Genomic DNA, 15117 nt, shown 5'->3' with positions numbered 1-15117 from the left:
ACTACAACTTGCCCTGCAAAAAAACAAGCTCTAATAGGCTATGTGAAAGAAAAAATATAAAAGTTATGGCAGGAAGTAAATATAAAAGTTAAAGGTGTTGTCTCACTTCAATAAGTTGCATTTATTATTATGTAGAGAAAGTTAATACAAGCCACTTATTAAGGTATTGTTATTATATATATTGCTTCCTTTGTTGGCTGGATTGATTTTTCCATCACATTATACACTGCTCATTTCCAAAGTAACATAGTTTATAAGGCCGAAAAAAAGACATCTGTCCATCCAGTTCAGCCTGTTATCATGCAAGTTGATCCAGAGGAAGGCAACTTGCAGGACAACAGGAAACAGACCACCCTGCAATCCATCAGTGGTGGTCGTGCTTGCACACTATAGGAAAAAGCATCAGCCTCTCTGATGGCCTAGGACCATGGGAGCACACATAGGCTAGTGCGTAAGTGGCTTGTATTAACTGTCTACATGATAAATGCCACTTACTGAAGTGAGAAAACCCCTTTAACCACCTTAAGGACTTTTTTGCAAATTTGACCAGTGTCACTTTATGTGGTGATAACTTTAAAACGCTTTGACTTATTCAGGCCATTCTGAGATTGTTTTTTTGTCACATATTGTACTTCACGACACTGGTAAAATGAAGTTAAAAAAAAATCATTTTTATTTATAAAAAAAATAGTTTCAATTTCTCTACTTCTATAATATATAGTAATACCTCCAAAAATAGTTATTACTTTATATTCCCCATATGTCTACTTCATGTTTGGATAATTTTGGGAACAATATTTCATTTTTTGGGGATGTTACAAGGCTTAGAAGTTTAGAAGCAAATCTTGAAATTTTTCAGAAATATTCAAAAACCCAATTTTTAGGGACCAGTTCAGGTCTGAAGTCACTTTGCAAGGCTTACATAATAGAAACCACCCAAAAATGACCCCATTCTATAAACTACACCCCTCAAGGTATTCAAAACTGATTTTACAAAAATTTTACAAGAATTAATGCAAAATAGAGATACAATTTCAAAATTTCAGATTTTCATTTCAATATTTTTTTTTTTACTTTTACAAAGCAAGGGTTAACAGCCAAACAAAACTCAATATTTATGGCCCTGATTCTGTAGTTTACAGAAACACCCCATATGTGGTCGGAAACTACTGTACGGGCACACGGCAGGGCGCAGAAAGAAAGGAATGCCATACGGTTTTTGGAGGGCAGATTTTGCTGGACAGTTTTTTTTTTTTACACCATGTCCCATTTGAAGCCCCCCTAATGCACTCCTAGAGTAGAAGCTCCAAAAAAGTGGCCCCAAACTATGGGATAGGGTGGCAGTATTGTTGGTACTAGTTTAGGGTACATATGATATTTGGTTGCTCTATATTATACCTTTTGTGAGGCAAGATAACAAGAAATAGCTGTTTTGGCACCGTTTTTTATTTTTTTATTTACAACATTCATCTGACAGGTTAGATCATGTGATATTTTTATAGACCAGGTTGTCACGGATGCGGCGATACCTAATATGTATACTTTTGTTTTATTTATGTAAGTTTTACACAATGATTTCTTTTTTTAAGCAAAAAAAATAATATCATGTTTTGGTGTTTTCATAGTCTGAGAGCCATCATTTTTTCAGATTTTGGGCGATTACCTTGGGTAGGGTATGATTTTTGCGGGATGAGATGACGGTTTTATTGGCACTATTTTGGGGTGCGTGTGACTTTTTGATTGCTTGCTATTACACTTTTTGTGATGTAAAGTGACAAAAATTGGTTTATTTAGCACAGTTTTTATTTTTTATGGTGTTCATCTGAGGGGTTAGGTCATGTAATATTTTTATAGAGCTGGTCGATACGAACGCGGGGATACCAAATATGTATACTTTTTTTTATTTATGTAAGTTTTACACTATAACAGCTTTTTTTACCTCTTCCGGACATAGGGCGTCCTGGCACTTAAGGACACAGGGCGTACTTGTACGCCCTGTGTATTTCTTCGACCACCGCCGCACAGCGGGCGGTGATCGGAACCCGGTGCCTGCTCAAATCATTGAGCAGGCACCTGGGGCAAATGCACCGGGGGGGTCCTGTGACCCCCCCATGTATGCGATCGCAGAAAACCACAGGTCAATTCAGACCTGCGGTTTTCTGTGTTTCTGGGTAATTCGGGTCTCTGAGGATGGTGATCGGTGGTGTGATTTTACCCCACTAATCACCATCCTGCGATCCTGAGTGGCGATGGTGACATCACCTCTCAGGATCGCTTCTGATCGGTTAATGGGCGGGCCGGCGCCAGTTTCAAATGATAGCAGCGCTCCTCTCCTCCTCCTTTTGTGTTCCGGAGCCGGAGGAGAGAGGAAGTGCCTGCACCTCGTCGATCTGTGCCAGCATCACCCCATCTGTGCCCCCCAGGACCCGATCTGTGCCCCAGCACCCCCCATTTGAACAGCAGTTACTTAGGGAAAGTATAGGGAAAGTTTGGGCTAGGCAGGGAAAATAAAGGGAAAGTTGAAAGATGTTGATTGCATCACCCTAAGTTAGGGTGTCTGGGGTCCACAGCACAGCTGTGTGACCCTAGACTCCCCAGGGGTGCTGCCGCTTATTCCCCCGCCCCCCCCCCCCAACTTCTTTGGGGTGCAAGATTTTTTATTTATTTTTGTGTACGCTGACTGTGGCGGGCACTCTTAGCGTCTGGCCACTGTTAGCGCATCGCACACCCCACCGCTGATTAACTTTGGATGGTTGATCAGCGATTTTGTTGTTTTTTTTCACATTTTTTGCCCTTTTTTTAGTTATTTTTTTCTGTTAGTTTTAGGGTGAGTTCGTGAACACCCGTGTCCCCACACACACACACCAAAGAAAGATTTACACACACACACACATACACACTTAGACACACACTCCCCTATGGCCCGGCGGACGTTCTCCGCCGAGGAGGCATACGCCCAGCGTGCCTCAGATTTAGAGAGTCCCAGCGAGGACGAGGATGACCCCACTTTCCTGTTGTCATCCGCGTCCTCCTCATCATCTAGCGATGATGATGAGCCCCCAAGGCGGCGGAGACGCTGCCAGGTGGAGCAAGGGGACCGCCATGCTAGGGAACTGTGGCCCACACTAGTACGAGCAGCTCTGGGGCTTGTACTAGTTTTCCGGCCCACCAGTTAAATACACCGGAGCACCCTGCCGGTGAACCTGTCTGGTATACCCCAGAGCGATATGAGCCCGTGATTCCTGATTTTGTAGGCCAATCAGGAATCAGGATTTTCCACAGTGGGCTACACTGAATATGACTTTTTTTTGTCATTTTTTTCAGTGACCCACTGGTAAATCTGATGGTGGAGCAGACGAACCTGTACGCCCAACAGTTCGTTGCTCAACACCCGGGCTCTGTTTTGGCCAGGCCGGTCAGTGCAGCCGAAATGAGGATATTTTGGGGCCTCGTGTTGCACTTTACAGTATGGCCATGAAACGCTCCCATTTGAGGCCATCCGGAAATGTCTGCATTATTCAGATAATGCAGCATGTCCCCCCCCCCAAGGTGATCCTGCCTATAACCGTCTGTATAAGATACGGCCGGTCATCGATCATTTTGGGGACAAATTTGTACAGGTCTATGAACCTGGAAGGGAGGTCGCGGTTGAGGAGTCTCTCATTGCGTTCAAGGGGAGACTCATTTTCCGTCAGTATGTGCCCTCCAAGCGGGTGAGGTATGGCGTGAAGCTATAAAAACTTTATGAGAGTACCTCAGGGTACACTTACAAGTTTTGTGTATACGAGGGGCGAGATTCCCGTATTCAACCCCCAGAATGTCCCCCCACTCTGGGTGTTGCACCCACTGCTAGATAAGGGTTACCACCTTTACGTGGGTAACTTTTATACTAGTATCCCCTTGTTCCAGTCCCTTGCCGCCAGATCCACGTCCGCTTGTGGGACCGTGCGGAAAAATCAACAAGGCCTCCCTGCCCACCCTCTCCAAGTACCTATCCTCAGGGCTGCGACCCGTGCCCTTACCAGTGAAAACCTGTTGTCCTTGTACTGTCCACAATTCATGGTAACGGCATCACCCCTGTCCCTGTGCGAGGTACCACGGCAACGGTCGACTACAATCGGTATATGGGAGGAGTTGATCTCTCGGATCCAGTCCTCAAGCCATATAACGCCATGCGCAAAATCCGGGCATGGTACAAAAAAGTTGCGGTCTACTTGGTGCAGGTTGCCTTGTACAACTCTTTTGTACTATCCCGAAGAGCTGGCAACACAGGGACATTCCTTCAGTTCTATGAGGCAGTCCTCAAGGCCCTGATCTTTTCGGAGCGGGAAAGAGCAGGCCGGAGTACCTCGGGAACTCGAGGCGCCCGGATCGTCCCTGGCCAATACTTTCCAGGTGTGGTCCCCCATAATGTAAAGAAGGGACGAACCCCAAAAAAGTGCAGAGTGTGTCGCAAGAGGGGGATACGGAAGGACACCACTACTCAGTGCGACACGTGCCCCGATCATCCGGGCCTCTGCTTTGACGGTTGCTTCAGGGAGTATCACACTTCCATGGAGTACTAAATTTATAATCCCCTTCACCAACTTAGCCACTGACTATTCAAAAAAACTATGGTTCTCGGACTTGAGACACCAAAATAAAATAAAAAAGTAGACTTACTAGGTAGCGCAGCGTCGGTAATAATCTCCTCTGTAAATATACCCCTAACCCCCCAGATTAACACGGTTAAAAAAAAAAAAAAGACATTACCGTATTTATCGGCGTATAACATGCACTTTTTCCCCCTGAAAATAGGGGGCAAATGATGTATGCGTGTTATACGCCGATATAATGTTAAGAAGCCATGATTTTACATACCGGAGGTATAACATTAAGACGGCGCCGCGCCTGCCGCAGCTCCCTCCTCATGCGCCGCCTGTCCCAGCTCCCTCTGTCATGCGGCGCCTGCCCCAGCTCACTCTGTCATGCGCCGCCTGCCCCAGCTCACTCTGTCATGCGCCGCCTGCCCCAGCTCACTCTGTCATGCGCCGCCTGCCTGTTCATTCAAAGTGAGATAAGCAGGCAGGCGGTGCATGAGGAGGGAGCTGGGGCAGGCGGCGCATGAGGAGGGAGCTGGGGCAGGCGGCGCATGAGGAGGGAGCTGGGGCAGGCGGCGCATGAGGAGGGAGCTGGGGCAGGCGGCGCATCAGGAGGGAGCTGGGGCAGGCAGCGCATCAGGAGGGAGCTGGGGCAGGCAGCGCATCAGGAGGGAGCTGGGGCAGGCAGCGCATCAGGAGGGAGCTGGGGCAGGCAGCGCATCAAGAGGGAGCTGAGACAGGCGGCGCATGACCGAGGGAGATGCCGGTCTGCGCCGTCTTAATGTTATACCTCCGGTACTACAGTAAGTACCGTACAGCACGTCTACAAGAGATCAGATTGAATGTTTAACAGTTGCGGGGCCCGGTGTATTAGAGTAGAGTCACTGCACCGGGCCCCGCCATGAGTGTCCCCGCCTCCTCTCTCCACACTGATCTATCTGATGGGGGATCTGTAGATGACACTTATGGGGATCTGTGGATGACATAAGTGTCATCCACAGAGCCCCTTAAGTGTCATCCTTTTACATTATTTACCTTATAAGTGGTAATAATATTAATAAAAAAAAGTTCTGAGCTACCCTTTTTTTCAAGAAATTTCCCTCTTAAAATGAAGGTGCGTGTTATACGCCTGTGCGTGTTATACGCCGATAAATACGGTATATAAAAAAATGGTTCTCAGACTTGAGACATCCAAAAAAAACTAAAATTTTTTTTTTTAAGTATATAAATTAGCTATCGCTGCGTCGGTAATAATCTCCTCTATAAAAATACCCCATGACCTAACCCCCCAGATTAACACGGTCCAAAAAATAAAAAAGGTGCAAAAAAAGAACTTTTTTTCACCTTACACAAAAATCTTTTAGTAGCAAGCGATCAAAAAGTCATATAGCCCCCAAAATAGTGCCAATAAAACCGTCCTCTCATCCCGCAAAAAATGAGCTTCTACATAACAAAATCGGCTAAAAAAAAGAAATGACTTTAGAGATACAAAAACATTTTTTGTATCAAAAAGGATAATATAGTCTAAAACCTAAATAATTGTAAAAAAAATGTAGACTTATTAGGTATCGCCGCGTCCGTAAGAATCTCCTCTATAAAAATACCCCATGACCTAACCCCCCAGATTAACACGGTCCAAAAAAAAAACGGTGCCAAAACTGCTATTTCTGGCACTTTTCCATTTCAATCCGTTTTTTCCGGTAACAAAGCAAGGGTTAACAGCCAAACAAAACTTAATATTTATTACCCTGATACTGCAGTTTACAGAAAGCGCCACATTTGTGGTTGTAAACTGCTGTATCACTAAAAGGCGGGGGCAAAAGGAAAGGACTGACATGGTTTCTGGAAGGCCGATTTTGATGGCCTTTTTTATTGACACCATGTCCCTTTTGAAGCCCCCCTGATGCCCCCCTAGAGTATAAACTCGACAAAAGTGACCAATCTAAGAAACTACACCCCTTAAGGTATTCAAAGCTGATTTTACAAACTTTATTAACCCTTTAGGTGTTCCTCAACAGTTAATGGCAAAAGGAGATTTCGGAATTTAAATTTTTGGTAACCTTGCCTCAAAAAAATGTAATATAGAGCAACCAAAAATAATATGTACCCTAAAAATAATCCCAACAAAACCGCCACCTTATCCAGTAGTTTCCAAAATGGGGTCACTTTTAGGGAGTTTCTACTCCAGGGGTGCATCAGTGGGGTTGAAACAGGACACGGTGACCAAGATGAGACCAAGATCAACTTGTACCAGATTGATGGGAAGAGTATGAAGTAGGAAAGGAACTGCTCCTGATCCTAAGCATACCACCTCATCAATAATGCATGGTGGTGGTAGTGGCATGGCGTGGGTATGTATGGCTGCCAATGGAACTGGTTCTCTTGTATTTATTGATGATGTGACTGCTGACAAAAGGAGCAGGATGAATTCTCAAGTGTTTAGGCAATATTATCTGCTCATATTCAGCCAAATGCTTCAGAACTCATTGGACGGCGCTTCACAGTGCAGATAAACAATGACCCAAAGCATAGTGCAACAGCAACCAATGAGTTTTTTAAGAGAAAGAAGTGGAATGTTATGCAATGGCCAAGTCAATCACCTGACCTGAATCCGATTGAGCATGCATTTCATTTGCTGAAGACAAAATTCCCAAAGAACAAGCAGGAACTGAAGACAGTTGCAGTAGAGGCCTGGCAGAGCATCACCAGGGATGAAACCCAGTGTCTGGTGATGTCTATGCGTTCCAGACTTCAGGCTGTAATTGACTGCAAAGGATTTGCAACCAAGTATTAAAAAGTGAAAGTTTGATTTATGATTATTATTCTGTCCCATTACTTTTGGTCCTTTAACAAGTGTGAGGCACATATGCAAACTGTTGTAATTCCTACACTGTTCACCTGATTTGGATGTAAATACCCTCAAATTAAAGCTGACAGTCTGCAGTTAAAGAGCATCTTGTTCATTTCATTTCAAATCCATTGTGGTGGTGGTGTATAGAGCCAAAAATGTTACAATTGTGTTGATGTCCCAATATTTATGGACCTGACTGTATAAAAGTTATGCCAACTGGACAGAAAAAAACGCAATAAAAATAGATATTTTTTTATCAACAAAAGATCAGTCAACATGCTACTATGGCTTGTTTCCTGCAGCATTTCTATACAGGCCAGCACGCGTCACTTCTTGTGTTTTATGGGTTGGATCATGTGACCTCGCCAACCAATCCTAGCCTTCCTGCACATATATAAGTGGCTCAGCCCCCTTACCAGATGCCTCAGTGTCAAGATCCTTGTGTCCTGCTAAGGTTCCTGATATCCGCTTGCGTTCATGAACTCTGCTACCTGTTTGAACCCTGCCTGCTTGCCTTGACTCTCCTGTTGCCGACCCAAATTACCTGACCTGTATCTGTGCACCTGCCCTGACCTATTGCCTGTCTGACTTCGCCTCTGCCTCATCCTTCGGTCCTGCACTGTTGCTCTTGGTAACAACTCAGCCTACTGACAACATCTGAACTTCTGGTACCTGTCTCAGGTACCTCCTGGTCCGCCTGGACCAGCTGCCTTGTGTGCCTATCCCCCTCAAAAGGTAGTGACCTGGTGTTCCCCTCGGGAAAGTCTCTCCCCACCATCAGGGGTATTGTGAAGATCGAGGGGTTCACTTAGACAACGCCCTTAGAGGAGGCAGGACACATCTTCAATATCATTCGTTTGAGCGATCAGGATAGTATCATAGAAAGGGCAGGGTCATCCAGTTGCCACTTTGTTAATGGGAACAGGGAGTGGGCATAGTCCAGAAAAATATGTCCACACAAGAAAATGTATAGTTAAAAGGATTTTCCAGAATTTTTAATTTTTTTTAACTGATGACTTTTCCGCTGAATAGGTCATCAGTATCTGAACAGTAGCGGTCTGACACCCAGGACCCCCGCCGATCAGCTTTATAGAGAAGGCAGTGGTGCTCTTGTGAGCACCACTGCCTTCTCGTAGCTTACCAAGCACCGTACATTGTATAGTAGCTGTGCTTGGTATTGCACTCAGCCCCATTTACTTGAAGGGGGCTGAGCTACTCCTAGGCCACGTGACACATGAACGTATCATCAGTCTGTCTAGGAAAAGCAGAGAGAAGGCAGTGGCACTCACAGGAGTGCCTCTGTCTTCTCAAACAACTGATCGTCGGGGGGCCTGGGAGTCGGATTCCCACCGATCAGATACTGATGACCTATCCTGAGGATAGGTCATCAGTAAGAAAATATCGGAAAACCCCTTTAACCACCTCCGGACCGCCTAACGCAGATCTGCGGTCCGGAGGTGGCAGCTGTGCGCTCAACGACGCATATACGCGTCATCTCGCGAGACGCGAGATTTCCTGTGAACGCGCGCACACAGGCGCGCGCGTTCACAGGAACGGAAGGTAAGAGAGTGGATCTCCAGCCTGCCAGCGGCGATCGTTCGCTGGCAGGCTGGAGATGTGATTTTTTTTTAACCCCTAACAGGTATATTAGACGCTGTTTTGATAACAGCGTCTAATATACCTGCTACCTAGTCCTCTGGTGGTCCCTTTTGTTTGGATCGACCATCAGAGGACACAGGTAGCTGTGTAAAGTAGCACCAAACACCACTACACTACACCCCCCCCCCCCCCCCCCGGTCACTTATTAACCCCTGATCACTTCATATACACTCCCTGATCACCCCCCCCCCCCCGTCATTGATCACCCCCCTGTAAGGCTCCATTCAGACGTCCGTATGATTTTTACGGATCCACGGATCGGATCCGCAAAACACATACGGACGTCTGAATGGAGCCTTACAGGGGGGTGATCAATGACAAGGGGGTGATCACGCATATAGACTTCCTGATCACTTCCCTGTTATTGATCACCCCCTGTCATTGATCACCCCCCTGTAAGGCTCCATTCAGACGTCCGTATGATTTTTACGGATCCACGGATACATGGATCGGATCCGCAAAACACATAAGGACGTCTGAATGGAGCCTTACAGGTGGGTGATCAATGACAAGGGGGTGATCACCCATATAGACTTCCTGATCACCCCCCTGTCATTGATCACCCCCCTGTCATTGATCACCCCCCTGTTAGGCTCCATTCAGATGTCCATATGCGTTTTGCGGATCCGATCCATGTATCCGTAAAAATCATACAGGCGTCTGAATGGAGCCTTACAAGGGGGTTATCAATGACAGGGGGGTGACCACCCCATATAGACTCCCTGATCACCCCTCTGTCATTGATCACCCCCTGTAAGGCTCCATTCAGACATTTTTTTTGGCCCAAGTTAGCGGAAATTTTTTATTTATTTATTTATTTTATTTTTTCTTACTAAGTCTCATATTCCACTAACTTGTGTCAAAAAATAAAATCTCACATGAACCCACCATACCCCTCACGGAATCCAAATGCGTAAATTTTTTTAGACATCTAGATTCCAGACTTCTTCTCACGCTTTAGGGCCCCTAAAATGCCAGGGCAGTATAAATACCCCACATGTGACCCCATTTCGGAAAGAAGACACCCCAAGGTATTCCGTGAGGGGCATATTGAGTCCATGAAAGATTGAAATTTTTGTCCCAAGTTAGCGGAAAGGGAGACTTTGTGAGAAAATACAAAAAAAAAAAAATTCCGCTAGGAACTCGCCATGCCCCTCACGGAATAACTTGGGGTGTCTTCTTTCCAAAATGGAGTCACATGTGGGGTATTTATACTGCCCTGGCATTTTAGGGGCCCGAAAGCGTGAGAAGAAGTCTGGGATCCAAATGTCTAAAAATGCCCTCCTAAAAGGATGTTGGGCACCTTTGCGCATCTAGGCTGCAAAAAAATGTCACACATGTGGTATCGCCGTACTCAGGAGAAGTTGGGGAATGTGTTTTGGGGTGTCATTTTACATATACCCATGCTGAGTGAGATAAATATCTTGGTCAAATGCCAACTTTGTATGAAAAAATGGGAAAAGTTGTCTTTTGCCAAGATATTTCTCTCACCCAGCATGGGTATATGTAAAATGACACCCCAAAATACATTCCCCAACTTCTCCTGAGTACGGCGATACCAGATGTGTGACACTTTTTTGCAGCCTAGGTGGGCAAAGGGGCACACATTCCAAAGATCACCTTTCGGATTTCACCGGTCATTTTTTACAGATTTTGATTTCAAACTACTTCTCACGCATTTGGGCCCCTAAAATGCCAGGGCAGTATAACTACCCCACAAGTGAACCCATTTTGGAAAGAAGACACCACAAGGTATTTCGTAATGGGTATAGTGAGATCATGGAAGTTTTTATTTTTTGTCACAAGTTAGTGGAATATGAGACTTTGTAAGAAAAAAATAAATAAAAAAATCATCATTTTCCGCTAACTTGTGACAAAAAATAAAAAGTTCTATGAACTTACTATGCCCATCAGTGAATACCTTAGGGTGTCTACTTTCCGAAATGGGGTCATTTGTGGGGTGTTTGTACTGTCTGGGCATTGTAGAACCTCAGGAAACATGACAGGTGCTCAGAAAGTCAGAGCTGCTTCAAAAAGCGGAAATTCACATTTTTGTACCATAGTTTGTAAACGCTATAACTTTTACCCAAACCATTTTTTTTTTTTACCCAAAGACATGTAGAACAATAAATTTAGCGAAAAATTTATATATGGATGTCGTTTTTTTGGCAAATTTTTACAACTGAAAGTGAAAAATTTAATTTTTTTGCAAAAAAATCGTTAAATTTCGATTAATAACAAAAAAAAGTAAAAATGTCAGCAGCAATGAAATACCACCAAATGAAAGCTCTATTATTGAGAAGAAAAGGAGGTAAAATTTATTTGGGTGGTAAGTTGCATGACCAAGCAATAAACGGTGAAAGTAGTGTAGTGCAAAAGTGTAAAAAGTGGCCTGGTCATTAAGGGGGTTTCAGCTAGCGGGGTTGAAGTGGTTAAGGCCGAATGCACACGGCCGTTGTTCACGGCCATGAGCGGTCCGTGGAACCGCGGCCTGGATTCCTGCTGAGTGCAGGAGCGCACACCGTCACGGGTTGCCATGACGCCGTGCACTCCCTGCTGCCGCCACAGTACAGTAATACACTGGTATAGATCATACCAGTGTATTACTGTACTGCGGCGGCAGCAGGGAGCGCACGGCGTCATAGCAACCCATGACGCCGTGCGCTCCTGCTCTCAGCAGGAATCCAGGCCACGGTTCCACGGACCGCTGACGGCCGTGAACAACGGCCGTGTGCATTCGGCCTTAGTCATATAAAACAACTGTGGCTTATTTTTTTATAAAATAATTAGTCCTATAGTTACCATTTATAAACCAAATTGTGGCCATTGTCAGATCAAAGAAACACTGGGCATCCATTTCAACCTTAACCAGGACTGCAGTGAAAATAAAGAGGGACAAGATAGCCAACATACTGCCTGCTATCCGCACTCGTTCTGGGATCCTAGGAAAGATGTATAACAAATAATGACTTTATCAGAATTGGAACTTTTCATTATATCCCCTTCAAATAAAATGTATTGCATGACAGTAAAAGATTTAGAAATAATTGACACAGGTACAAAAACACAAACATATGATTATCTAGAAGTGCTCAGAGTTAGGGCTTTTTCACACGAACGTATGGGTTCCGTAGCCGTATTGCAGACCAAATATGCGGATCCGCAATAAACGGAAGCAAACATGTCCTATCTTTTTGCGGAACTGAGGGATGCGGACCCATTCAAGTTGAATGGGTCTGGATCCGTCCCTGAGGCCTCACAAATGTTCTCCGTGCATTGCGGACTGCAAATTGCGGCCTCAATGCACGGAACGGAACCCATACGTTCGTGTGAACAAGCCCTTACACAAATCCCAGGAGTCACAAAGCAAAGTGCAAGAAACATGCTATTGTTCCCAAACCTTTTTGGCTTATTTTCTATTGATCTCCATTAAATGTTCTTACCATCAGGCCACTAAAAAGACAACCTGGCTCTTAGTTTGGTCTACAGAATTGTGTCCAATATTTCCACTGGATAGTCGGTCATGGAGACCTCTATATTGTGCATGATGTGGACACATTACTACAGAAGCAGAAACACAAGGCTTTGTACATTGGGGAGATTTATCAAACAGGTGTAAAGTAGAACTGGTAAAAAATACAGGTTGTGAATAGGATGCACAGAGGTGTTGGTCCTCCAAAAAAGGGTGCTCACAGTCCCACAGTGTCACCCCACTGTTAAATGGAATAAAAAGAATATTTAAATGAAAGGACTGGGCACACCTAGGATATTGGATCAGTCACTTTAATTAGTGTAATAAATGTGATTATAATATAATATAAAATAAAATAAAATATTGAAATGGCAATACAATAAAACCTTAAATACAACCTTAAATAAATAACTCAGTGTTAGACAAGGGCATCAAATCATCAATAATGGCAACTGCACAATATAAATAGGTTAAAAATGTGATGGCTGACATACGAGATAATAGCAGCAACTTAATAAAATGTATCCATTTAGCGACAAAGTTCATTAAATAAAATGACAAAGTTCATTAGATGCAATGAAACAAATTGATAGCAGCACTGGTATGTCCACCTGTTGAAAATGGTTAAATACCTTGTACGGTACACAGTTCTAAATTAACCCCAAATGTTCCATGAAAGAGGGGTATAAGAATGCAATTTTCCCCCACCAAGTTATTCCAAATGTCCTCAACGTTGATATTGGGTCCTTTGGTCAGACTTTTTATATATTTGGGCGGCCAATACACATAATAGCTGGCAGTAGGTAGTCTGTAATTATAGTGCAAGGCGGCAAATACAAACAGTGTTCCTGGCCTGGCGGCGTCCCGCTTACGGTCAGTGTTGAGGCTGAACTGGTATTGCCGGCTTTTAGATTTTAAATTTTAACTGTGTTACTGGTATAGCAGGTCTCCCTCCCGACTGAAGGAAGGGACCTGAGCAAGCTTCTCTTGGACAGAATAAACCGCCAACACTCAAGACCGGAGACCTGCTATACCGGTAACACAGTTCAGCCTCAACATTGACCGTAAGCGGGACGCCGCCAGGCCAGGAACACTGTTTGTATTTGCCGCCTTGCACTATAATTGCAGACTACCTACTGCCAGCTATTATGTGTATTGGCTGCCCATATATATAAAAAGTCTGACAAAGGACCCAATATCAACGTTGAGGACATTTGGAATAACTTGGTGGGGGAAAATTGCATTCTTATATAACCGCACTAGAACTACCCCTCTTTCATGGAACATTTGGGGTTAATTTAGAACTGTGTACCGTACAAGGTATTTAACCATTTTCAACAGGTGGACATACCAGTGCTGCTATCAATTTGTTTCATTGCATCTAATGAACTTTGTCATTTTATTTAATGAACTTTGTCGCTACATGGATACATTTTATTAAGTTGCTGCTATTATCTCGTATGTCAGCCATCACATTTTTAACCTATTTATATTGTGCAGTTGCCATTATTGATGATTTGATGCCCTTGTCTAACACTGAGTTATTTATTTAAGGTTGTATTTAAGGTTTTATTGTATTGCCATTTCAATATTTTATTTTATATTATATTATAATCACATTTATTACACTAATTAAAGTGACTGATCCAATATCCTAGGTGTGCCCAGTCCTTCCATTTAAATATTCTTTGTAAAGTAGAACTGGCTTAGTTGCCCATAGCAACCAATCGCATTCCACCTTTCATTTTTCAAAGGAGCTGTGTTCTAAGCCAGTTCTACTTTACAAAAGTTTGGTAAATCTCCCCCATTGTGTCTACTTTTATCTGAATGTACAATGGATGTAGGAATACAATATAAAGTGTGTAGAATGCATGTTTTTGTGATCAATTATTATGGAATTTTTCTAAACTCGGGTCTTATTGATTAAAATTGTCAAACAGAAAACATGTCATTGTCCACCATAGCCAGAGAGCCACTTAATGACAAAAGAATAATTGTTTCTCTTCCGTTACATTATTAGGATCAAGTTGTCACTAAGACTTCTGATCTGGGCTAATGAGTTTAGGTTAATGTCTTGAGTGAAGAAAGAAATGTGCATATAACACCATGCAAGAAGAACTGCATTCTTAAAGGGGTTGGCCACTTTCTGGCTACTGTTGACTAATTTGTATGTAAGATGAATATATGGCACTTACTAATAGGGCTGCAGTCAACGATTATTTTAGAAATAGAGTATTCTATTGATTATTTTTTACAATTAATAGAGTAATCTAATAAGAAAAAAAATGTATAGACTGTTTTCCTTTATAAAAACTCATCAGACCCCCTGCCATCAGTCCCCAACACCTTCCCCCCCTGTGCGATCAGCCCAAGTGCATCAGTTCCCTCCAGTGCCATCAGCTTTGTTCCCCCGGTGCCTTCAGCTCTTCCCCACCCCAGTGCCATCAGCTGCCCCCCTAGTGCCATCAGCTGCTCACTCAGTGCAACCAGCTGCCACCGCAGTGCCATCAGCTGCCCCCTCAGTGCCATCAGTTTGCCCCCCAATGCCACCAACT

At 43.9% G+C, this 15117-nt stretch overlaps 1 protein-coding gene across 3 annotated transcripts in view; it reads right to left on the bottom strand.

Moving 5' to 3' along the window:
- The window catches only part of SLC29A2 (solute carrier family 29 member 2), a 238240-nt gene that overhangs the window by 145461 nt on the left and 77662 nt on the right, over positions 1–15117 (bottom strand). For all 3 annotated transcript variants that reach the window (XR_006386902.1, XM_044269677.1, XM_044269678.1), the window contains exon 5: positions 11893–12032. Coding sequence is in view for 2 of the 3 variants with exons in the window: in XM_044269677.1 (XP_044125612.1) it covers positions 11893–12032 (140 nt within the window). In the remaining variant the exon portion in view is untranslated. The remainder of the gene's footprint in view (positions 1–11892; positions 12033–15117) is intronic.

Source organism: Bufo gargarizans, chromosome 10, assembly GCF_014858855.1.
Source record: "Bufo gargarizans isolate SCDJY-AF-19 chromosome 10, ASM1485885v1, whole genome shotgun sequence".
NCBI lineage: Eukaryota > Metazoa > Chordata > Amphibia > Anura > Bufonidae > Bufo > Bufo gargarizans.
Note: the sequence above shows the minus strand (reverse complement) of the source record. Positions and strands in the feature narration are given on the sequence as shown.